We start from the raw sequence: 26,048 nt of genomic DNA, 5'->3' as shown, positions 1-26,048 counted from the left end.
ATGTAATACTTAGAGGTACCTGTGTAATGAAAATGAGACAGCACAGCTTTGGGAGGGGCAACATTTCAGAGAAGATGAGATACGTGAGAATCATTACATATCTCCAGTATGTTCAAGCTATCGGGCCTGGTCCATTCCCACAGAGCCTGTCCCCTGGTTATTATCTCCCATCTTATGTGAAACATCTGTCTCAATATTCCTGTGTTATTTCATAGACATGCTGAGACAAGTGAGTGTGAGAAGTGTAGCAGGAGGTTAATGTAAGCGAGAAATGGTCAAATCATACCTCTCGTTGGTCATCTCCTTTCCCTCCTGCCAACATTCCTGCGGATGGCAATCTATTATTATTACTGTTTTTTATACTTAGCTGAGCTCTGATCCCAATCATGTGGCTGACAAAATCTGCACATTTTGGGATGGTGCAGGATTAGGTGTTCCACACAGCTGATTTTAGCATTATTATGTGTTCGTCTTTATTTTTATTCAAGCATTAGTCTAAGTCAGCTTCCCTGGGTGTTCGTGTAAATGAGTTATTTTTCTGTGCATGCATTTAAATGTGGGCATTTGATGTGTCTACTAAGCTTGTGTGTAAATTTGCAGGTGTGTGCTTACTTGATATGAAACGGTGAGTGTGGCTGCGTTTTGTGCCATATTTTGTGATATAGTGATTGTGTGCCACACATTTTTGTGTCCACCACAGCCATTGATCATGTCAGCCTTCATTCCCTTGGCAGAGCCGGTCCAAAACACAGCACATGAATAATTAAACAGCCAGTTAAAAAGACGAATGAGTTAAATAAACCTGCCCTCCTCCAATAGAACAAGCACAAACAAATGCCTGTACGCATTTGCACGTACACACACACTCAATAGGTCACTGCATGTGGGTTTTCCTCAGACAGTGAAGGAACACCTGCCTGGTTTTCATTTATATCCCGGTTTTCTCTGTGCAGGTCAGAGTTGTGTATGACTGATTACTGTTGGATTGGAATGCACTCGAAGTTGGCCAGATGATGGAAACACATACTAGATATAGTAGAGGAAGAGAAATCATGGGGTGAATGTGACTGTGTGTGCTTTTGAAAATACTCTCTACTTCTTTTATGAGTCTTTAGCCTTTGTCATAGGTGAGGCCAATAGGTGATATTTTAACAGCAATAATAATGTAATTACTCCTAATTCTAATCCAAGTGTGTATTGTTTTGTCCCTCAGCCCTGCTTACATGTCAGCCTGATGAGTTCCAGTGTGGAGACGGATCCTGTATTCATGGCACCAAACAGTGTAATAAAGTTCACGACTGTCCTGATTACAGCGATGAAGCAGGCTGTGTCAACAGTAAGTGTCAGACTGGTATGAAAAGAAAGGAAGACGTGCAACACGCACACAACTTCCTTGTCGTAAGCAGCACAATAGACCACTGTGTCCCTTTCCGCTCATATTATGTAGGTGGGGAAATTTGGCTAATTGTCCTACAAATATAATCTGTTTTCAAATCAGATTGTTGTACTTGATTTACTCAGAAAAATTCTCCAATTACACTTTCACCAAGATTCACAGGGGATAGTCCAGCAAGTAGCACAGATGGCTGCATATGGCCGCACTAGTTGATTCTGCCCTATGAGGAGAAGTTCCTTTAGAACTGTTAAAGTGACAAAGAAGAACATGAGCGTAAGAGCCCATAATGTCATGTATTTAGATTGTGTGTTTCGATTTGAAATCTCCTTTGACCCCAAATGGAAGTGTAATAACCATACACAAGCACATAAATCAACATTAATAAGTTGCTGTATGCAATATTATAATAACACCTCTCCTGCAGTAAGGGTATCCTCTCCTAACATTTTTAAAAATGTATTGCTTTCTGGGGTGCTGGAGTTTAAATGGGGCTCAGCTGCACCTGGCCTCCCTGTAGTTCAAATCCTGTCATGCATAAACTGTGCATGGAGCCCACATGCTTTCAATTTATTTAATTATTTTGCATCTTTCTGTGCCTAGCTAAATCATGAGTGTTGCGTTACATACAGTATGATATTCCAGAGTTTGTGTTATGCATGACAAGCCATTCGCCTTGAATTTCCATTCTGTGCCAGACAGAATAACCCAAGGTCTAACTCAGACGCTGTGATTGGCAGTGATTCTGAAGTCGGTGTTCTACAGTGCAGCTGGAACCTGAAATCATTTTTTTAATTCTTTTTTTTTGGAGACTTACAAATTCCAGTAACACGCTTGTACATGTGAAATAGTTTTTATGAAGGGGGAATAAAAAAAACAAAGTTTATACACTTTTGTAGGGCAGCCTGGAGCTTAGGAGGGCGTCCACAAATTGCTGGGTTGGAAATAACATACCCTGACTTACTTGCCAATCGATTTGGATAGGAGCCTCCCAAATAACATGTACATGTACTATTTCTTTCTTTCTTTTTTTTTTTTTTTTTTTTTTTTTTATACGACAATCAGCGGGTCGGGTAATGTTATAGAGTACAAGGATCAGCATAGCCACTCGGAGCAGCCTGCAGGTACAAAGCCCTGTACACAACAAAGTGTGATACACTATTTACACAAATGGTAGAAGCACAGTATACAAACCCAATACTCAGGTAAAAGTGCAAGTGTTGGCCTAAAGAAATTCTCCACTACAACTACCAAATTAAATCTTTTACTCCAGTAAACATTGTGTACTGTGCAACTGTGTCAGTTTCAACATGCAGATTTTAAACTTTCTGCACAGAACGGTGACACTTACTGTATTTGGGGGTTTTCTAAATCATCCACTAAATAGTTTTCACCCTCTTCAAAAGTGATATTTTGAGTGCACAGAAACAACTGTTTTTTTGATTATGTGTGAGAGCTTACAATCATTTCGGGTTCTCACAAAAAAAAGGTCAAATCATACTTTAAAATCTCACTGCTGCAAGCCAAAAATTAAACCTTGGCTACTGTGAAAAAAATGCCTGAGGTAATTACTTACCAATGACGTTCTCAGGCTTTTCTGCGTACTGCTCTTAATAAGCGCCACCAATTAATACCTCAACGGTGTCTGTAACCTTACACTCCTGTTCCTTTAACCTATCTGCAGCTGGCTATAACTGATTGTTGATTTTATTAACTGCCTGGTTGCTTAAAAACAGTTAATATTTTAAGTATCTGCCAGCTTGTACAGTATTGCTCGCAACAGTGTTCCACTTACTTCCCCTAACAAAACCTTTTATGCTTACAAAATGCTAGACCTGACTGCCCTACAAAGCATAATATGTTTGCACTTTGCATCTTGATGAGACTGAGGTTTTTTTGCCACAAAGCAGCACCTTTGCGTCCAACTGTTATTTACTATTGCATGGTGGACTGAAATCTCCACAGATGGCTGTGGAGATGCCAATGAAGTCCCTGAACATGCTGTATTTTAGCCGAAATAATGAATTCTAGTGGAGTAAGTAAAAATCGAATCTTCAACTGTGATGTATGTTGTGTCTACCATAGTTACCAAGTGCGATGGACCCAGAAAGTTCCGCTGTAAGAATGGGGAGTGTATTGACAGCAGCAAGTTGTGTGACAGTGTGAAAGACTGCAAGGACTGGTCTGACGAACCTATGAAGGAGTGCGGTAAGATAATTGGTTGTTTTCTCTCATAAGCCATAAACACACCCACATAACCAGACAGTCATTAGTTTGTTCTGTACCCAGGCTTAGATACTAATGTAATAGCACTGAGGCATAAACTCATTCCCAGGTATCATCAACTACTTCAAATGGGTGGTCACTCTTTTTAGTAAAAGGAGCTTCAACAGTGAATCAGGACATTTCTCAACTGCCTTGTTATAATCGAAGGGCCAAGCGACTAGCCAGGAAAACGTGACCTGACTGGGTTACCCATAAGGATTCACAATGATTATCGACACGCCTCAGATAATTAACACTTACTGAGGTTCAGTCACAGGATCTCATATCACACGCAAAGCAATCCAGCTGCAAACCGTGGAGCAGTTGAGAAAAGCTACCAGACAATAAAACATGAGTTTATGTAGCTCATGTAAATGCAATTAAAGTAATATGTGTTGTCAATCAAATTTAATTCAAGTGTGGGAACGAGCAGAAGTCTCTGAGATAATTCAAGGAACCTGCACATCATTCACAACTTTGCCTGAAGTGGAGTGGTCACATGTGTATAATGTAAAGTAATTTGTGATCATGAGAAATGTTTTGGAACAATATCTTTAAATTAATGTTAATGTGTACGTCAAGGCAAATTTACACCACCTCTTTTTTTGTTTAGTAACAGACAATTGCAATAATTCCCATCACACTGTAATTACTAAATGAAAGTTCAACAGAAAATGAAACGCACAAAGGTTGTGTGTCAGCACAGTGGTGGAGTGGTCAGCGCTGTCTCACAGCTAGACATGGATGTCTGTCTGTATGCCTCACTGTGTTGGCCCTGAGACAGACTGGCAATCTGCCCAGGGTGTACCCCACCTCTCACCCAATGACAGCTGAATAGGGTCCAGCCCCCTGTAACCCCAAAAAGGATAAGCAGTTACAGATAATGAATGTATGGATGGATCTAAAATGTTCACATTAACTGACTATGTCATTGTTAAACATGAGAATTACATGAACATGTTGCTGTAACAGCCTGCGCTCTTTTGGTCAGGCTTTCCACAACGTTTTAGCACCTGGCTGCAGGCACAAGAGCATTAGTGAGGCTAAGCAGGGATCGTGAGGAATGAGGCCTGTCTCGCTCACTAACCAAAGCCTGGTTTGTGTTCCACTTCATCTCAAAGATGGAATTGAGGTCAAGGCAGTGTACAAGACAGTCAAATACTGTACACCAAACTTTGAAAACAGTTTCAAGGCTGTCTTTGTGCACAGGGTCACCATGGTGATATTCACCTAAATGAAATTTGGTTTAGCTACACATCACAGCTGTAAAACTAAATCATCACTGAAGTAGCACTTTCTTAAGAATTAAGGGACCTAAACAAACTTTGAAAGACAACCCCTGACAAAAATAGCAATTCTGAACTCAAGTGTACATATAATTTTGGAGTATATAATAATAAAATATACTTAAGGTGTATAGGGTATTTATTTTAGTCAGACATCATGCTAACTTCGAACTCTTTCTTTCTCCCTCTCCCAGTCCTACGGTTTTAAAGCAGTACCTGTAGCCTTGATGCTCAAATCCGTAATGTAATCTGGTAAAGAAGTACCAGCTTCAGCTTTCTGCAGGGCTCTAGCTTGACTCCCTGGTGGGTAGTCGAAAGAAGAAAGTATGAATGGAGGCACACACACAAAAAAAACCTGTTACTTAAATGAAAGGAAACCATGGGGGAATGATCGAGAAGTAGTCCAGGCTGTAGGGAGAGGGAGAATGGAAAGAACGCTGTGAGGATGAATAGAGGGTAGCTGTGTGGCACCCAGTACATGTGGGTACGCTCCTTCTTGGAAAATGGATTGTTTCCAGGTGTGTTTGGTGAATTCTGTGCATATGGGCCATGTATGTATTTGCACACACACACCTATTTTTTTTTAAGTGTATCTTTACTGACAGGACCTTTAAAACTATGGGAACGTTTGCGTTTCTTTGTTTTTCCCTGCTTTGTCTCTTAATGCATGCAGAATTATTCCGTCCAAAAGCCTGTTAGATGTCATTTTATTGATATTCAACCCTTTTTACTTGCCCCCATGCCTTCCCTCCTGTCCCTGTCCCTTCCTCTGTACTTCTCTCTGCAGGCCTGAATGAGTGTGCAGACAACAATGGTGGTTGCTCCCACATCTGCAGGGACCGGAGAATTGGTTACGAGTGTGACTGTCCCTCTGGCTACAAACTGCTGGACAAAAAGACTTGCGGAGGTAAGGAATGAAAATTTTATGCAACAAGACTAAAGCCCTGGAAGAACATGTCTAATGTCAATCGCAACTTTTGTGGACTGGACCACACAAACCTGGTGGAGCCTTTTCCACCAGAAATAGCTTCAACTTAAAACTGTTCTTAAGAACAGTTGGCTCTAGAGGTTGAAAGCAATGTCTCTTAAGTCTGGATTGTTGGTGGGGTAAAAGGGGCGGCTGTAGCTCAGTTGGTTAGGCAGTGGTCCACGGTTCAATCCCTGGCTCCTGGCTATATGTCGAATTGCCTCTGGGCAAGACACTGAACCCTAAAATCCATTCCCGTGTCCAGCTGTGCAGTGCCGGTCCAAGCCCGGTAGAAATTGGCTAGGGCTGCGTCAGGTAGGGCATCCGGCTTAAGAACTGTGTCAAATCAACATGCAGACAATGATCTGCTGTAGTGACCCTGAACTCACTGCATAAGCCAACAGGATTGACCTGATGTGTGGTCCAAGTATCACAACAAACCGCCGTCTAATATTGTAGATTAATGTTTGTTATTTTTCACCACAATATTGTTGTTGTCTAACACGTGGGCTTGTAAATGCGTTTCACTGAGGGTTTATGCCAGTGTCTGCTGTACCTGGAGAAGCTGATAGCTTTCAGGGAAAGCGCTGCATGGATAGTCATCACAGAAAAAGGTCAAATATTGTCTCTGTCTCTGAAAACACAATGACACATTTCTACAATTATGCTACTAGACTTGTTAACGAGATACAAACATAATTAAGACATTGGTCAAGTTGCCCGAAAGTTATTTAGTTTATATTCAGCTGTAGATAGAGGCTATTTCCCCTCCTTCGGATTGTTTTGATCTCAGTGAAATCAAAGTGCTATTGATCTTCTCATGGCTGTGGGCCATCAAACAAGAATTTCCTCAAATTTTAGCCAGTTTTATAGTTTGATTTCGTCTAAAATGTTTATACAGTGTAATCCACCCTAAATGTTCTTCTTCTCTTTATTTATATACTCATTTGAAGAATCGCTGTCTTCATTTTAACCAAGGATTCTCTTGAGAAACATTAACAGTAGATACTGACCTTGTTCTTGTATTATTTGTTTGCTCTTCTGACTTAGTGTCTCTGTAGTATTGCTTTGATATTTATTTCTTTGTGCCTTCTTTCTCCCCACAGACATAGATGAATGCGAGAACCCAGACGCCTGCAGTCAGATCTGCATCAACTACAAAGGAGATTATAAGTGCGAGTGCTACGAAGGCTACGAGATGGACCCTGCCTCCAAGACCTGCAAGGCCGTGGGTGAGCCATTCATCACACACACACACGCTCTAATCCATTTTTTACTGGAGAAGACGCATGCTTTTTATAGATCGATGTTCTCACCTAAACACACAGGTCGCGGGTACACGTACGGTCACCTCCAAAAGTATTGCAACGACGAGGCCTGTTCATTTGTTTTTGCTGCACTTTGAGGTCATTAGTGTTTAGGATCAAACCATGATTGATGATGATGAGTTGAAAGTTCATATATACACCCAGGATAACATCATGACCACCTGTGCAATTTAATGCAATCTAATACAGTGGCTCTGCCATGAATTCTACTTATACAAGGTTATAATTTCTCAGTTTTTTTAAATAAACACATAATTCTACTATGCGTCTATTACTGAGGTCAAAGTGGGTAGTGGAATTGTACTGAAGTGCAATATAAGAAGATTAGAAGTTCTAATGTTTAGGCTAATACTGTTGGCCAAAACATTAGAACCACCTCTTCTTACAAATATCACCTTTCTGACGGTTACCAGTAATATCATAAATATAATTTTGACTATTCTACAATACTTTTACTGTTACTATGCTACTTTAATTTGATGCTCATACTGTGCTACACTGTGCTAGCTTAATGATTTCAGCAACAAATACAGTATGAACTCCATCACATTAGCTCTACTGAGTCAACCTACTGCCTCACTTTATCGCACAGTACATCCAATTCCAATATATGATACAAAGGGTAGCTTTTAACAAACAGTTTCTATGTGAAAAAAGCATAGAATAATAGAAAAAAAATATTTTGTCTCATATTCATCCGTTGATCCTAAACCCACATGAATTCGCCTGGTCAATCCAATACTTTTGGAAGTGACTGTATGCAATAGTTTGCAGGAATTAAATGTCAAGATCCACCCTCTATGCACACCAATTTATCTCCAATTCTTGCACCCCTGACTACAGAGCCACATGCCACACTTTTCCCCTACTGCGAAAGGAAAGGCTTGCTTTGTATGCAGGCTCAGCACAGCAATCTGTTCAAAGATAAATATTTGCCATCTTCTTCTGCAGTCTTCACTAATGAAAAGTCTGCAACCAGCTGCCTCTGTTCTCCCTGGAGTGTCAAAGCAAGGCTGGTGCATAAGGAGGGGCCCTGCCCACTCACTGTAGGACACGGACAGGGTCTGTACCCCCTCGTTGGCCTGGGTAAACACTCTGAGCAGTGGTTGGAATGAAAGTTAAATCCTGTCCTCAGAGCTGTTCCAGGCAAAATTGTTACTGGAAAAGGTTCTGGCCTAAATTATGAAGTGAAGATGCAACTGTAGTTTGATAGTTTTGTCTTTTGAGAAGCTTTCTGTGTGCGTTTAATCAGTCCAGCTATTCTCAGCTTGACTGATAACGGTGCCGTCTGTCAACAGCTGCAGATAATGCTTTGTGCTACCACTGACAAAAAAAGAGTTTCTGATGTGTAGTGATGTTATGATAAAAATAAATGTATGTCTAAAATCTAATATTCCAATATATATGCGAAACAGAATTACAAACAATAATGGACAGTGCATTATGGACATTAAACAACACCCTGCCTAGGTGGTGCTCATGTCTTGCAACAAACCCTTTACCCACAGTGGGAACTGAAACTTTAACTGATTGACTCATAATGCAAAGTAACTTTTCTTCAGGAAAAGAGAGTGTTCTTAGTGATTACTGCCATCAGTCTTAAGGTGAGTCATTATAGGCTGAACTGGTCTGGTAATGAGAGAGCTTAAAGCAGGTCCTCACTCTTAAGCTAAGTGGCATAAAAACCACCATTGATTGCTTCACGCCTCTCTGTGTGAATCTTTATTACTGTTAGGCAGCGCAAATTGTCCTTGTTAGAGACCCAGGCATTTATTAGAAGAGAAAGTAGGCAAGCAGAAGAGAAAAAAATGGATGAATGAATGGCATATGAATATTTCTGCTAATTGAAGTCATGCAGAGATGCACCTGCACTGTTGATTGTAACACATGTTGGAGCCAAACAAGACGGAACGAGGAACAGAAGCCAGAAAATGTGTATGTAGTGAGGTTTTCTTTGGTCAGGGATAAAAATATTGGTGGAACGACACTGTATATACCTGTTTGTCAAGCTGAGGTAATGTAGACTTAATGGAGCCACATTTGCCATGAACGTATTCATAGACACATGGAAAATCACTGTGTGTGTGTGTGTGTGTGTTTGTGTGTGTGTGTGTTTGTACACAATATTCGTTCACAGATTCAATTCCATAGTGGAAAGTCACATTCTATGATGAGATGTGACATGTGCCAATATAATTTGCACATATTGAAGTTGAAACCAAAACACAATTTCATTCTCATGATGCACACATTCCCATACATACACAGACAAATATATCTACTGTGTGTATCTTTCTCTAGTGCTGTTATTAGTACAGCTTGCAAATAATTTTGGAATGCTTTGCTCACAGATGCATACGCTTAAATTCTGTGTGTTATAATCCTAGCGTATAGTTTCTGGTTTGGCAAATTCATTTCAGAGTAATATGCAAGTGTTGCACTAGCTGTGCAAATTAAAAGTAAAATCCCAGGTTGCTCTACACTAATTACACATTGTTTATATGCTTACACCTTTATGTGTGATGCCACTCACTGTGTTGTCAACTGAGTTATAGTGTGTGTGTGTGTGTGTGTGTGTGTGTGTGAAAGAGTGTGGGATTTTATTGTATATGTATCAAGACGACGGAGAAGGGTAAGGAGAGGTGTTGAGTTACAGTCAAGTGCAACAGACAGAATCAATTTTAAAACAATCAGTGACAAGTTAAGCTTTTAGTCAATCATACTAAAAAATCAGAGTTGATATGAATTCGAATTTGACAGAGTCAAGACCAACAGTGAGAAACGGAGAAGGATTTAAAGCATGCATGGAGGAAAATGACTCCTGTGCCCCAGTCTCAGAGCAGATTGAGGACATACGTTTGCCTATATATTCCTCATTGTTATAATTATTACATGCTGACTGGGCACTTGTACACCTGTACAATCTAATACAATTTAAAGCAGCAGCTCTGCCATGAATTCTACTGTTAAAACTGTCCAAAAGGTGATGATTTAGCTATGTGTGTATTGTTTAGGTCATAGTGGAGGGTCAAGTTGTACTGGAGTGCATCATATTTAGAAGTGGTTCTTTTGGCCACCCTGTTTAAAATGAATGAGTAGAATAGAATTAAAGTCAATTTAATAGCAGAGCTGCTTTATTGGTTTGTGTTAGATCTTCAGGTTTACCTAATGAAGCGTCGAGTGAGTGTATGTCGTTACTAGAGATGTCTTCTTTCCCCCCCTAATCTTTTATGATGGGTATATGCTGTATCCGGACCCTATACTTGCTTTTACACATAGCGGAGTTTCCCAGTGTGTAGTTATGATAGTGCGCCATGCTTTAATTTTTCAAAACTTTGTATGTAGTTTTTACAAAAATAAGAAAACACTGTGATGAATGAATAAGAACTGAGTCTAAATAAAAATCAAAAGCCTACAACTCTATAAATAACACTGAAATAACTACTGTAATTTTTACTAGGGAAACAAACATGGTTTTACATGATAAATTCAGTCAGCTTTGCTTATTTCTTTTAGCCCTTGTCTGTGTCTGCTTTATTTTAATCAATACCCATCCATTACATTATGCCCTAATCCACCCAAGTACGCATTCTCAGTATCAGATTAGGGGCATCACTATTCAGACAGACAGAAATGTTTGGCCATAGTAGAATGCATATATTATAAAAGATATGCAAAGAAAAAATGCTGCATTAATGCTGTCTGCTAACAACCAAATGCTAACAACCCTGCAGATTTATCATTAATCACATACTGTATATTCAGCTTTGATTTTTACCAGCTACATAAAAGACACAGATTCTCTCACTTTCCTACAGTTAATAACTAATCAGTCATTAGTTTATGTCCGGAGTGATGGTAATGGTGAAAAAGAACAGAACAGTGAGTGTACACACACAACCAAGCTGATAAAACCAGGACACACTTTGACAGTGATACAGAAGAAATTTACAAAGTGCCTCCGGACCAAAGTCTTTTTTTGTTCGTGTTTGCTTCTCCTGTTTCTTGTTCTCTCTCAATCATCAACTGTACACTGCAGTCTTAACCACAGTGCCAAGAGCAGTGTGTGCCACACTTGACAGTTTGAGCACACACTTTTCAAAATGGGTTTAAAGCTGTGGTCAGATTTTCCCCATTGTCAAAAGATTTTGCCATGGGACCAAAGATGTTGTGGAACACTGTCAAACCTCATCTCAGAAGTGTTTCCTGTGATTTTTAGGCTTCTAATGGAAAATCCTATAACATTTTTCATCGGTCTGCTTGTTGAAATATTAATATATTTATATTAATATAGTGGTAGACTCAGATTTACAGTTTCAGTTTTACATATAATTATCATCTGTAACCTGTGTTTTATGCTTTCAGTGGCCTTCTTAATAGTCAAATCTTTAAAATGCAGGTGAACAAAAGAGCAGAAGACATTTTTACACTTTTATTAGAAGAAGAAGCAAAGCAACCACTTCTTATGGAGACGTTGGCCCTCCACTAGAGAAATAATGAAGAACTTGCTCTTTCTTGAGGAATGCTAGCACATGGGATGACATTTGAAGCAAGTTGGAGTTGTTGATATAAAGTTTACTTCTGTTTGTCACTGCAGCATCTATTCTTTACAAGATCATTTGGCCTGTATTTCTTATCAAGTATGACTGACATGTGCATCTACTTCCAGATCCAATGACATCCTAATAACCTCCTTCAGTGTTGGCCCATTCACACTGGCTGCAACAAAACATCTTCATCATCCTGCAGAATTTCACATCTTTTTTCTTTTTTTTTTTTGACTTTTCCAATCATATTTATTTTGGATTGTTCGTCCTCATTTCATATCTTCAGGACCTAAACATCTGCTTTTCTGTGAAGCAAATCAATGCTCCTGCGGTGGCTGACAGCATTTTCCCAGCCCATATTCATCTTTCACAGCATTATCTTAATTGGCTAACGAGGCAGAGCAGCCCTGAAATGCCAGTACAGATTGAAACATATCTGTTTAATTCTGCTCTTGTTAAGGAAACTGACTGTTGCTCTGCTGGGATCAGTTGAGGAGAGATAATATTACACTTTTTAATGACGTCTCTAATGCCATGGCCAAAGGAAAGAATGACTCTTTTTTTTTTTTTTCCTTTTTGCCTCGAGGAGGAAATATTTTTGTGACAGCAGTGATGAGAGATAAGATATGTCTTATAAAGTGAGTCAAGGGAACTGATGAAAGAAGTTAGATCTTTCTGTCCTTATTAAACACATGTCAGAATGTTCTCACTTGTTTCTGTCATTCTGCCATTGTCATTTTCTTGCTTCAACCACCTGCCTTTCTTTTCCATGATGTCACTTGATCCTTTGTCTTTTTCTTCTCTCTTCCCCCTTTAATGACATCTCTTTACTCTTCATTTCGCCATGGCTTTACCTGCATCCATCACATTTGCTTTAGTCTTGCGTCATTCTTCTCTCACTCTCCCTCTTGCCCTCTCTCTCAGCAGGTGAAATTGATGGTTACAAACCCAGCAGTCAGTGGAAAATCATTGGATCCAAACAGCAGTAGTAATGTAATATTTTCTCCGTGTGCAGTAGCCCATAGTAAACCGACGCTGAGGAAACCTATTGAGGCGTAGTGTGTGTGTGTGTGTGTGTGTGTGTGTGTGTGTAAGAGAGAGAGACTGTTGTCCAACTTCTCTCTTCTTTAAATGCTTTACTGGACAGTGAAAAGTGACATGACAAATAGGAGAGAGATGTGAAGACAAAAAAAAAGAGCTTCTTTGGAAAGGGAGCAAAAGCTCTAACATTAAAACCACCGGGTGGAATTAAGGTTGCGGCTGATTTTCCCAAAAAAAAGAGGGGGGAGTGGAATAGGCAGGATAGAAAGACATAATGAAGGGCAACACAACTTATAATGGAGTGACTCCAAAAATGATTGATTTTTGACTATAGTTTGATAGAGTCTTATAGACTATAGCGTTGAAAATGTTTGGCTGTTTCTATCATACTCAGGCGTGAACACATACATATAAGTGTGTGTATTTGTGTGTGTGCGTGTGCGCACACTAAAGAGGAAGTTGACCTTGTCGATTCCATAAGAATTATTCAAATGCTTGAATCCTTTCACCTTCAGGCTGCTGCTGAGAAAAATGTGCCTCTCTGCACCAGAGGAAGAGAACCCAGATACACTTTTAACACGCCGTTGCACTAACAATAGAAGATTTTCATGTGTAGTTGTTGGGCTATTTCATTCACAACTACAGTGTAATTTGTTGCTGATCCAGTAGCAGCATTACACATTGAGAGACAATGCTTTTTATTTTAATTAGTCTGTTTTAACCCTTTTGTACTTTTTAGGGTGAACAACCTCAAATGCTACATGGTGCACGATTGAGTGAGTTTCTTCAGGCTGTTCACTTTATTAAAATGCATGCTTTAAGGACCTAACTAGTACGTGTACGTGCTCGTGTACGTACATGTACTAGTACGACGTGATGACATTTCTGTATCCACATCTGTATTCTGGTAACTGTGACAACACATAATACATCAGATTGTCGTGGCATAGAGGGAATGTGTATCAGTCACAGATGCAAATATGCAAGTTTGCCTTTCAAATAGGTTTGTAATGTGCTATGTGTTTATGTGCCTTTGTTAAGTGCAGCAAATGTTACCATGTCATATGTAACCTGTAACAGCCACAATATGAAAACCACTAACAGGTGGTGCGAACACCATTAATCTCACTACAACGACACTTGTCATGCGGTGGGATATATTATGCAGTACAGGTCTGAGCAAGTTTGACAAGTGCCAAATGAGGATGGCTGCATTACTGGGTCAAATCAAAATGGCAGGTTGTGTGGGGTGTTGCTCCATCTGGCTGACGTAATATAACTAAATGGCAGAAAATATCATTCAGGAGAAGGATAATTTGTGACATCTAATTGTGACATCTTTCCTGCTCAGGCAAGAGCCCATACTTGATGTTCACCAACCGTCATGAGATCCGTCGCATTGACCTTCTGAAGAGTGAATACACACAGGTTGTTCCCACATTGAAGAACGCCGTCGCCCTGGATGTAGACGTCTCCACCAATAAGATGTTCTGGTGTGATCTATATCATCGGAAAATATACAGGTGCACACACACACAAAGTACAGAGCCAGGCTTTTAAACACTCCTTGTTCTTCAGCTATTCTGTCATTCTGGTTTTCCTCTATCTATCCATCTTGTCTGCTTCAACCTGTCACACCTTCTGGTAGCAAGAGAGATACACCTGGGGGTCGAGTGTGTGTGTGTGTGTGTGTGTGAGAGAGAGGAGGAGTGTGTGTGTATCAGTCACACCTGGAGGGATGTGTCATGAGTCTGACAGTAAGGTGTCGTGGTTTGTCCTTCACACACATGTGCGCACACACACTCACACAATACGCATTGCTCTGTGTGTGTCACTCTGATGGCTGGCAGGTAGTGGGAGGGTTCTTCTATCATCCCAGCTGAGCCATATGCTCTCTCTAATTTCACTGCCTCAATAATCACCACCATTAGTCATCTGCATACACACATTTACACACACACAAACACATAGTCCCACACAAACCCAGTGGTAGACTCAAGGGCTCGAGACAGAGAAAGGACAAATGAACTCATTTGTCATCATGAACTCTTTGGAAGCTGTAAATAAACACACACAGAGTCACTTCAAATGCTAGTGAAGTTTTTTATTTGAATCTACTTGGGAGTGTTCTGGTTGTTTGTCTTCTCTCAAATTCTTAAAAACAAGTATTTTTATACAAGGTGGGGCTGTGCAATATAACTTATTCTCATTGAATAGCACATAACCGAATTTTTGAGTTTAAAGTTGGAAATAATTATTGTGCAGGTGGTAAAAGAGGTTAGTGACTTAAACTGTAAGGCAGAAGCTATGGCATGATTGGTTAAAACAGCAGTATGTAAATTACTTTAGACTCACTTAAGGGCTCATAAAAAACTTTGTGAGGTTTCATTTGACATTGCACACTTCTCAAGATATGTCTCACTCATTGCTTGATGACAGTGGTCCCAGCTGTTTCACACTTTGGTAGGAATGGAGTGTGTTTTATTTTCCCCAAACAATGAATGGGTGGCGGATTGTTAGTCGGTCAGTGTTAACAGGATACAAAGGTCCTGAGGTCGAGGTGAAATGTCCCAAAACCAAGCTCTCCTAGAATTATCAGATGAGACTGAGAGCAAGAGCAGAGTTTTAGTTCATTAATGTTATTTTGGAGTTTGATAGGTGGTGCACTGTAGAAAGCTTTAGTGGTTGTTGTAGTGTTTGGTCGTGAATATTATAAAACCATGTGAAAGTACAGCAGGGGTTCTCGTCCATTTAGCATCAGCACTGCATTTCTGTTTAATGCATGTGGAGGTAATACTGCAACAAAATAACCAATGGAGCATAAAGTGAAATGAAAAGTCTTTTTTTTTTTTTTTTTTTGTCACACAATGTATCCTCATTTTGCCAAACATTAGAATAATAGTTTATCAGCACATCAGTGCCTTATTTTTTACTATGTTCCTTTTAGAATAAGTTTTTCCTTATTGTGTTTCAGATTTGTTTACTTCTGCCTGCATTGCACATAGTTGTTTAGAGAGACAATAGACCAAACATATTTCATTATGCAGGATTAGGAATATTGAAATCATCTTCTTTCATACTTGGTTAACGACTAGTCTCCAGAAATGAAAAGGAACCACAGAAAACATCTCCTAGATCAACATACTTCTTAGATATTTGTGAACCTATGTACCAAAAGTAGGAGACCTCCTGCTCCCACAAGACATCATCTAACATGGACACGAATTCAATATTATTATAACTCTTTATTTCTTAGCTTCTCATAGATAATCTATTGGATATGTTTTTTTGTTTCAGCGTTTGTAATTTATTTCTAAAAGGCCAAATGCTTACAGACATCTTACTTGCCAACAAAGAATGTTTCTTTATGAAAAAGGTGCATTTTATTCAAATGAAAATAGCGGTGTATTTTAAACTAATCTCTCCTCATTGGCCTTCACCATCTCAGTGTGGGTTTCAAGCCTAATTCATAATGATTAGCATGCTACGGGTCGATGACTTGTTAACTTCTCCCCATGATGGAGATGTCTGTTGTAAACAATAATAGTCAATTAAAGATGCAATCTGCTCAGTGGTCTTAGTCTCATCTGTCTCTGTCTCATTCCTCACTGCACCATGCCCTCTATTCATCCGTGCAACCTGTTCATCCCAGTGAATAATACGTGTGGCTGTTGTATGTGGAAAAACAAAATCAGAACAGTGCATTTATTAAAATAGATGCTTAAGAAAAAATTAATAAAAATGCACAGTATGGTCTTGAATTTGGGTATATTGTAATTTTTTTAAATCCTAGAGTTATCTCTGATCTACAGCTGCTAAATAGACCACAGGTGTTCCAGTAACATGAGGGATTTCATCCACGTCCACTTTGCTGTAGCTCTATATTTAATATGCCCCCTGGGTGAGAGACAGGTGTTGGATTCTTGTTGTAAACCCTGGGACACAAGAGACAAGCCTTCCATTATCCATCACAAGATAGCAGCAGGCTAACTTTCTCTCCATAGATGAAGACGTGTGAAGTGGCAAACAGTAACACAACTAATTAACAACACAATCTGCTTCCAAGTCCCTGATTCATCCATCTCTCCCTCAGTAGCCTCTTCCTTTAGTAAAGCTGCTCCTCCCATCCATGTGATGTAAATTGGGACATTGTGATTCCCAAACATGTATGTCTTGTATAGTCTAATGTAGTGTAGAGGACAATGTGCTATGTCTAAGTATGTGTCACTAGTAATGGAGTTGACGGAGGAAGGAAAGCAAATGGGGGGGAAAGAAAAAAAATTAAATATTGAAAAGAGGAGAAGGAACAGAGGGGGACAAAAACAGAGAGGGGGGTAGGCTGTGTTGTAAGCTGCTGTTGGATAAGGACAGACTCATTATCCCTTGGAGGTGCCGTTTAGTGGAAGGGCTGAGGTTATTCTAGAAGTGCCAGGTCTGGGTGCCCCTGACATATTCCTGTGTTTGCTCTGTATCTAAGGCATTTAGTGCACTTAAACACTTCTTTAATACAAGAAAGGAGACCAGAATAGACGGCAAGTAAAACTTCAGTGATTGATTAGTCTTCGGCCTCCCATTTTCTGCATGTTTGTAAATGTCAACTTCCAGCGCAGTGACTGACACACATCTTCTGTACCACCCAACAGTGCTTACATCAACAAGGCCAGTGACTCATCGCAGCAGGTCACGCTCATCGACTCACTCCACTCCCCCGAGGGCCTGGCTGTCGACTGGGTCCATAAGAACATCTACTGGACTGACTCTGGCAACAAAAGCATCTCCGTTGCCAACGGAGACGGCAGAAAGAGGAAAGTGCTGATAGCCACTGACTTGAGTGAGCCTCGAGCCATTGCAGTGGATCCACACCAAGGGTGAGTGTGTTTAGTTTTATTTTTCCCAGTTTGTTTTGTTTTGGGTTTTAAGACCATTGAAAAGTCAGAAGGGCAGATGCTGGAAAGAGAAGTCTGTGGTCCTTATTGTCATTCTTATTTCAAATCTTGTTCAAAACTGGGCCTCACATATTTTTTTCAACACCACAACAATTTGCATCTGTGCACCCATCAGTTACTCTAGATTTGCGGATACGATGATGCTTTTCCTCTGCTCCATCTGCTTCTTTCTCTTTGCGGAACACTTTTTCAAATTTTTACAAAGCTAGCATGAAATACATGCAAATTAAGCCTGGCTTTCACAGATTTCTCATGGATCCACACATTTAAAAGTGGTCCAGGTTTCCAGTACCTACTTTTTGCACAGTATCTGATTAGTGTGAGTGTCTTCAAGGCCTGTTTCAAAAGTGAGACTTTTACTTAGGAGAAAAAAATTAGATGAAGACAGTAGATGTAGAGTTATTTTTGATTTGAAATTTCACATTTCTACATAATCATTGCACTGAATTAATCTTACGAATGACTAACATCAGGTGCATCTTTCTATAGGTTTATGTACTGGTCAGACTGGGGAGATCAGGCCAAAATCGAGAAGGCTGGAATGAATGGTGTGGACCGACAAGTTCTGGTGTCTGAGCACATCGAGTGGCCCAATGGAATCACCCTGGGTAAGGGACATGCAAGGTTTAAAGAATGGAACTGAGAAAGGAAAATGACCATACAGGGGCTGAAAAAGCAATCTGCGCTGAAGCAAATTTAAAAGTTGTACTGCTGATACTGCTTTTGGGGAGAGGGAAAAGAGGGACTTGACTAAATCCAACACAAGAAGAGAGACAACACAGACAGAGAAAGAAAGAGAGACAAAGAGAGACAAATGGCAAGATTTGAAAGAAGAAAAAACTCTAGGGGGTCTGCAACCCCTGAGTAGCTCTTATTGTTATAGCTCAGTTTGTGTCTGGCTCTCATCAATCAAGGCAGCGAACACGGGCCTCGGAATTAATAAGCCAGTCTCTCTGTGCCGTCGATACCTCTCATCATCCCTTTCAACTCCCTCCTCGGCACCAGCCAATTTCTCTCAGCTGCCCTTGCCTGAGGGGAGAGAGAAGCACACAGTTGCCACACTCTGTGGAATTGAGGTGTTACTACATCTGTATGAAAATAATTATTTATTTATTTACTTATTTATTTAGAGTAGCCATATGAGACTGTTGGCCATAGCAGCACAATACTGCTGTGGGAGAGGGGATGGATTGTTTTTCTTCCGTTATTCATTTCATACAGAGCTGGGAACAGAGCAGGTGATTGTCTTGAGTCAGGCAAAAATCAAGTTGTGATTGAAGACTACTTTGTTTCTATTTGGCATAATAATGCTTTTACTGCCCGAGACTTGTTCCACTGTAGTTGCATCATAAATATTCGCACCTCATTTTTTTAGGTACCCCTTAATTACAAAATAGTAGGTATTTTTCTTAATCACATTACCTCGTTATTCCTCCAAAGTTTGTCTATTGTTAACAAGTAACAGCAAATATGTATCCATAAGTACTGTGGGTGTACGCCATTGTTACTAATAAGAATAATAATGTCATCCCAGGCTGTAATCTAAAGCGTTACCAAATTGTGCTAATAAAGAAGGTTTTTGTTGGTACTGTAAGCAAGAGAAGTATCCATATAAAACTGTTTCTATTTAATGTGGTTAATACATTTAACATCTTCTACCAAGTAATTGAAGTTGGGAGCTTAGTGGCTCAGTGATAGAGCAAGGGCCACCGAGCCTGGATAGAACGGGAGGGTTGCAGCAGGAAGGCATCCGGTGACAAATCAACGTGGGGAACACGTCCCCTGAAGGGACAAGCTGAAAGCCTTAATCTTTAGCAAGTAATTAAGGTGAGATTAACCAATGTTGCCCAAAAAAATTGTTTTCATGTAATTTTGTTCCCATCTCCCGATGGTCAAAATGTCAAAAACTGGTTGGCAAAAACTAAACCGAAGAAGTTAATTCAATAACTAGAAATATACCTAAAGCTAACTAGCTAATTAAATTTTTTTTATTTTTCATGCTGTTTTATGTGGAGGAAAATATGCAGCTGCTTACACACACACACGTTCATGTTTTTTCATGTAACATATAGAAGCAATGTCATACTGGAGTGTGTGTCCTTTGCTGTCATCTACCATGTACTCTGCATTTTCAAGGTAACAAACACTGCACTGTGGCTCAGTAACTGCACAGAGATGGTGCAGTTCTACTCTGAGCAGTTTCAGGGACCAATACAAAGACCTAAAATTGTAAAACATTGAAGTTGGCCTTTAAAATACTTTCGGCAAGTCTAATCACTTTGCTCAAGGGCACATATATTTTTCCCAGCAAAGAAGTCAACCGGCAATTACAATCACATCTGTGTTTTCTCACCACAAGGCCTCAGCCGTCATGTCAAAGAAGATTGATGGTGGAGCTACTGGGCCATTATGTTCACATACTTCTCACCCTAAGCCTTTTCTCTTTAGAATGACCTCTCTCCCCTTCCTTCTTCTTTCCTACTTGGTTTTGTCCCCCCTCCTTCTCTCCGTTTTCTCAGACTTGTCCAACAGACGTCTGTACTGGGTAGACTCCAAGCTGCACCTGCTGTCCAGTGTGGATCTGAATGGAGGAAATCGTAAAGTGTTACTGTCCTCCCATCACCACCTGGGACACCCATTTGCCCTCACCGTGTTTGAGGTACAGTATGGGAGCACTGACATGACAGTACGCTAGAATCAGGATTTGAAGCCAGTGGTACTGAACAGCAAGCAGTAACACATCTTTCAACTACTACTGATGGCTTATACTAATTTAGTGTTACATAACTGATGTTTTTATATTGATGTTAGATTTGAAATCATAAGATTGTTTTGGAAAAAATATTTTCAAGTGGGGCAACTTTGTTGTTTGGCTCTTAAAGAATTAAATACAGAAGTGGATCACTAGCATTTTTGCCTCGTAGAAATGTCTTCCCTCCTTTACAAATACATAATAGGCAGTGTTGCAACGGGGTATAATTAATTTCAAAAGAAGTTGTTTGAACTACTTTATTTAAGCTGAGCATAATACTTACATAGAAAATGAGGAAATGAAGGACTATCAGCCTTCAAATGCAGCATATATAATTGGTTTTATTTTGACATTTTGGGACTTGTCCTGCAAATACTTGATTCTGTTTGTCTCTACCTGAAAGGCAAACCAACATCCTTTAACTGACATATCCTCAGTAGTGGATGAAATGCTCAAAATGTACTAGGCAACGCCAAGTTCAAGAGTAAAGTTACTGCATACCAGCCGTAATTAAAACTATTTAAAGTAGAGATACGTGAAAAATTTACTTAAGTACACAACTGCATATCCTTACATACTTCTGCCTCGTGGGTAACACGCTAATGTTATGTTTGTTTATTTTCAACTGGAGGTGTTCATATTTAGCTTATGTCAGAAATGAAAGAAAACTGATTTCTGGAGCCAAGTTAGTGGTGGAGCTGACCCGATGATTTGGCGAGAAGAAATGAGAGATGGAGATGCTTTAAAAATTATGGTCACGGGGCAAACCCAGAAAAGGAATTATCTTTTAAAGCGCTGACGAGTGTAGTGTCACAGTAGAGTAGAGTAGATCGATGAAACTAATTTGGGTTTATTTATTCAGGTGAGTCAATCTGTTAGAGCACATCAAGGTGAGATACAGAGAGGTGGAAAGGAGAACCTGAGCAGAGCAGAGTGAGGATGAGTGGGGGAACGAGGGAGGTGAAATGTGATCAGCAGGAACTCCATTCTGCTCTTTGCTGCACACTCTGCCATGATGGGAAGCAATGGGAGGAGGAGACATCCATCATGTCCAGCTGAGTGTGTGTGTGTGTATAAGTGAATAAGAAACCGACATTTCAGGCAGTGAAAGTTCATCCTTGGAGATTAATAGCCCTCAGCTCTACTAGTTGTTGTTCTGGTTATTATATAGAGTAGATTAAAGCAAGTTGTCCAGTTTGTTTGTTCTGAGCTTCCTGGTGAAATCCAAAACTGAATCGCTTTTTATTTTGAAATTTAGCCCCAAGGGATACTCAGGGTCCTAGTTGGTGTTAAACAGTAGTTTACTACGGCCTGTATTTGCAATCCTGACTCAAGACCACTAGATTCGCAGTGATTACAAGACCATTAAAGGTCTGGTGGTAATTAGTTTGTAATGTATTAAAGATGTATGCCATAACTTTACTTTTTGTGTATTCTATAGTGAGGTTTTAGGCTCATCAGTTGCTTCAGGGTAAGAACCGATTAGTTGATTGACAGAAAATCAATCTTAAACTATTTTGATAGATTTGTTTGACACTTTTAATTTTATTTCAAGGACAAATGCTTATTCACTCCTCATATTCCAGCTTCATAGATGTTGGGATTTGATCCTTTTTTTCCAAACTATTTTATAAAATATTATAGACTAGAATATAATTAGATATTATAATTTTCAAAACAATTATGTGAAGGTTAATTACTAATAACTAAATAAAAAAAGTTCATAAAAGGGCAAACTCTGTCTTTAAATACAAGAAATGTTCAGTATGCGCAAAATTATTGTCATAGGGATTGTGGTGTAGTCTGTTTAGTCCAAAATCTATTAGTTTCAACTGCACCTTGCTGAGTCAAATATCATTGTGTATAAATGCATACAGTGAGCTCTATGCATGAGACTTGGTGTGGATTATGGCTCATATAGCCCCCCCATGTTGCTGAGTGACTCCCAGTGAAGGATAAAGTTGTTCCTCTTGAGCTTATCAAGTACAAATCTCTCAACAATTCTCATGCTAAAGTTTCTTAATGTGCAGAGGGAAGACACAGGGTTCCCGTATCAATGCCTGAATACACACACACACACACACACACACACACACACAAAAAGACACACAAATCCAATCCCTTCCAGTCGGTGTCCACCCCCCACCAAGACTTCAAGCCCAGAGGAAATGTGGATTGCACAGAGTAATGTTTTCTCATTCTCTAGCTTTAGTATCATTGCATTACCTTTTATCCCCTCTTTGTTTAACTAGAGGGGATAGAGGAGAAGATGAGATGGGTTTGAGGAGGAGAAGCAGTGAGGGGTATGGCGATAGAAAGAGGGTCAGGAAGGTCAGGAAGAAAAATAATGGTACCAAGGCACGTATCTGTCCTTTTGCCATGAACTTTAAAGACAGTAGGAGGATTTAAGGAGATTTTAAAGTCCTGCACCCACACAGAAGCACTTGATGTGTTCATATTTGCCTTTATTTAAGCCAAATTTGTATTTCACCAAAAAAGGATATGCCAACCCAAGTCATACTGACATAGTTAGAATACAAAAGACTGAAGTTGGTTGATGCTTACACCAAAACAGTGACTAATACAGTACGAGAATGTTTTTAATTGCATAGTAATCAATTAAACTAGCTGAAGTGAATATTCGTAGAGAGTTCAGCATGTGTGAGTAGTTTTTGTTTTTAATCAGAATGGTAAGAAAAATGTCAATCAAGCCCAATTCATCCACACCCACCGGGGAGGAGGCCTAAGCTAAACTGGAAACACCTGTGTGGGTGCATCACGAATGTGGAAAAAGCTTAAATACGCTTTCTGAGCTTAGAGATTAACAGAAAATGTCTCCCTACCTAATTTGTCTAACACCAAGCCCAAGTTGACACGGCAAAGAATACAAATCAAACTGGGGGGGGGGGAAATCAAAGGCTTCAAAGAGGGTTGTTTGAGCTTTCATTTGTAGTTTGCTGGCTTGACACATAAGGGAGACGCCAAAAGCTCATCAGGCAGATGTGTCAATCAAAAAGCCCCAGCATTTGTTCTTCTGGGACAAAATCATGACAAAATCATCAAGGGTTGTTCTCCCCATGACCCTAGAATGACTGTTTCCATTTAGATGTACTGTCATTCCCTTGACATCTGCAGACGCGCACACACAAACACACACAACTCTGACTGAATTGATGCAGTGCCATGTGATGTGTTCAGGAGAGTTTGTGTGTGTATGTTCTGGTCTGTCCTTCAAAACATTAAGAAACTCACCTTCTTTAAGGAAGAGCATTGACCTCCTCAATTCTGCATTGCCTTTTAAAACACTCGGTGCAAGAAAAGGTGACAGATGTGGAGATTCACAGTGGAGAGATTCAAACAGAAAAACGCAGGTAGGGACTGACTGAGCCTAAAGAGAAATATCCAAAGAGACAGAAAAGGCAATGGCAGAGATGGAATGATAAATCTGACTATTCTGATATTTGTCTTTCACTGTTTCAGCGCTATTGTCATATGAGCAAAGGTTATCTCAGAGACGGGGAGATGTAGAGATGGAGAGCTCAGTGAAAGATGGAAAAGAGAAAGGTTACATCCACTGACGACTCAGCAACAATGGAGAGCATCAATTACAGCTACGACTAAACCACACAGAGGGAAATGCATATCTACTTATATACACATACACTAGACAAATCTGTGGTCGGGCCCCTACAGGGGCGACCTTTAAAACAACCATAAAACTGTAAGCACTATTTCAGCCAAAAGGTAAAAAAACATCTTGGAGGCATCAGGATTTACAGTAGCCTTCCTGTTTCATCTCAAACTCGCCATAATGGTCTTTTTATTGTTTCGTTGTGTTTTTTTTTTAACACTCTGATCTCAGCGTGTCTGTTTTTTTTTTCTCTCTTTTTTTTCGGTTTTCTTCTTAATTGATGTGTGTCTGTGTTAGAGGAGGCAGTCTGCAGTTGCTGTGGAAACCAACTGCTGTAACCACTTGTGCATCATATTGTGTTATTGTGTAATATCCCTAAAAAGATTAGTTAAAAGGCGTTAGAGTGAGGAAGAGGGAAGAATGAAAGATGAGAGACTGAACTCTGCAGTATTTTTTTTTTTTTTATAAAGAGGTGAATAAAATTACCTCTTCAAGTAATTTTATTTAGCATTTTTTTAATAGACATTCAAAAGCCAGTTTGACAATGCAGGTATGAGTATGTGTAAACATGTTTATCCAAGGCGAGGGAATAAAACCTTTAAAATATGTTTCTGTAAGTTTTAGAGTTTTTTATTTTTATGAATTGTTATTAAAAGTGTAGCGGAGCACGGAAATGGAGAGTTAAATAGATTTGGACTCGGATGCCAGTGGTAGCTTGAGTTCCGTATTGTTGCTTTAACATGCATCTGTGTTTTAAGGCCTGCCACTTTAGCAGAGAAAGGTTTTGGTTTTATCAATTTTAGCTACCAGTTCTTTTGAGATTTGTCAAAATTACAAGAAACGCTCAACATTACCTGCATGTGGGAGTTGAATGCTGGATGCTGACACAGTTAGCAGATATTGTTAAAAACGCTGTGTATCATGATATAACTTATTCGATTTGCTCAAAGCTCCCCGTCTTTAAAAGGCAGTGTATTAAACCTCACTTTGATAAATAATGTTTTACATCGAGCCTTCAAACCTGTCATTTCTCATATGTCTTGAATTTAAAATTCAATTAAAATTACTCCAGGCATGAAACATCTCCTAAATTGTGCCTCTCTTGCCAAGTTATTTATAAGCCCGTGAACTTACAGTAGATATAATCACATTTTGTCACTGAAGAAACTGATTTAGACTTTTCTACTTTAAACTTGGGTAACCATCATAACAGGACTAAGCAGTGTTTTCACACAGATAAGTTCTACAATCCTGCATGCCAATTTAATCATAAAGCCAAACTGAGATTGTGTGGGTTTTTATTTATTTATTTATTTTTTATGGCTCCTTTCATCATCAAAAAAGCACTGCAGGATTCCCAGTGGTGCTTCTTGAGGAAGAGCTGTTACAATTTGAAAACTCAAATGAAATAATAGCAGATTATGTTTAATGTTCATGTGGGATATGGTGACACTCTAGTCAAGAACAAGAAAACAAACTTTTATTATACTCATTTATTCTAATGAGGAACAAAACAGTATTGCGTTTTGTCTCTTTGATTGCAGGATCACGTTTATTGGACAGACTTGGAAGATGAAGCGATATACAGCGCCAACCGCCTGACGGGACATAATGTGGCAAAGGTGGCCGAGCACCTCAACAACCCGCTGGACCTGGTTGTGTTTCACGAACAGAGGCAGCCCAAAGGTAAAACCTGCAGAAATGGTGCATGCAACAGAGGCCTGCACATGGATTTTATTGACTTTGAATCAGGAACATAGGCTTCGATCATTGTTGCTCCGTGCACTATTGTCGGGGGAGATTTGACAGGGTTCTTAGCACAGCTTCACCCAACTTAAGCGACAGTTAGCGCAGTGTTGGTCACTTAGCTCTGGTGTTTGTGTGTGTTATTA

The 26,048-nt window shown here is 39.7% G+C and overlaps 1 protein-coding gene across 11 annotated transcripts in view; it reads left to right on the top strand.

The window, feature by feature from the left end:
• lrp8 (low density lipoprotein receptor-related protein 8, apolipoprotein e receptor) overlaps positions 1 to 26,048 on the top strand; it is a 154,750-nt gene that overhangs the window by 109,798 nt on the left and 18,904 nt on the right. For all 11 annotated transcript variants that reach the window (XM_067513188.1, XM_067513189.1, XM_067513183.1 and 8 more), the window contains 9 exons: positions 1,214 to 1,336; positions 3,479 to 3,601; positions 5,732 to 5,851; positions 7,018 to 7,143; positions 14,179 to 14,350; positions 17,471 to 17,695; positions 18,263 to 18,381; positions 20,293 to 20,432; positions 25,701 to 25,842. In XM_067513188.1, the coding sequence (XP_067369289.1) occupies positions 1,214 to 1,336; positions 3,479 to 3,601; positions 5,732 to 5,851; positions 7,018 to 7,143; positions 14,179 to 14,350; positions 17,471 to 17,695; positions 18,263 to 18,381; positions 20,293 to 20,432; positions 25,701 to 25,842 (1,290 nt within the window). The remainder of the gene's footprint in view (positions 1 to 1,213; positions 1,337 to 3,478; positions 3,602 to 5,731; positions 5,852 to 7,017; positions 7,144 to 14,178; positions 14,351 to 17,470; positions 17,696 to 18,262; positions 18,382 to 20,292; positions 20,433 to 25,700; positions 25,843 to 26,048) is intronic.

The sequence above is a fragment of the Channa argus genome, chromosome 8, assembly GCF_033026475.1.
Source record: "Channa argus isolate prfri chromosome 8, Channa argus male v1.0, whole genome shotgun sequence".
NCBI lineage: Eukaryota > Metazoa > Chordata > Actinopteri > Anabantiformes > Channidae > Channa > Channa argus.
This window is presented reverse-complemented; position numbering and strand designations above follow the sequence as displayed.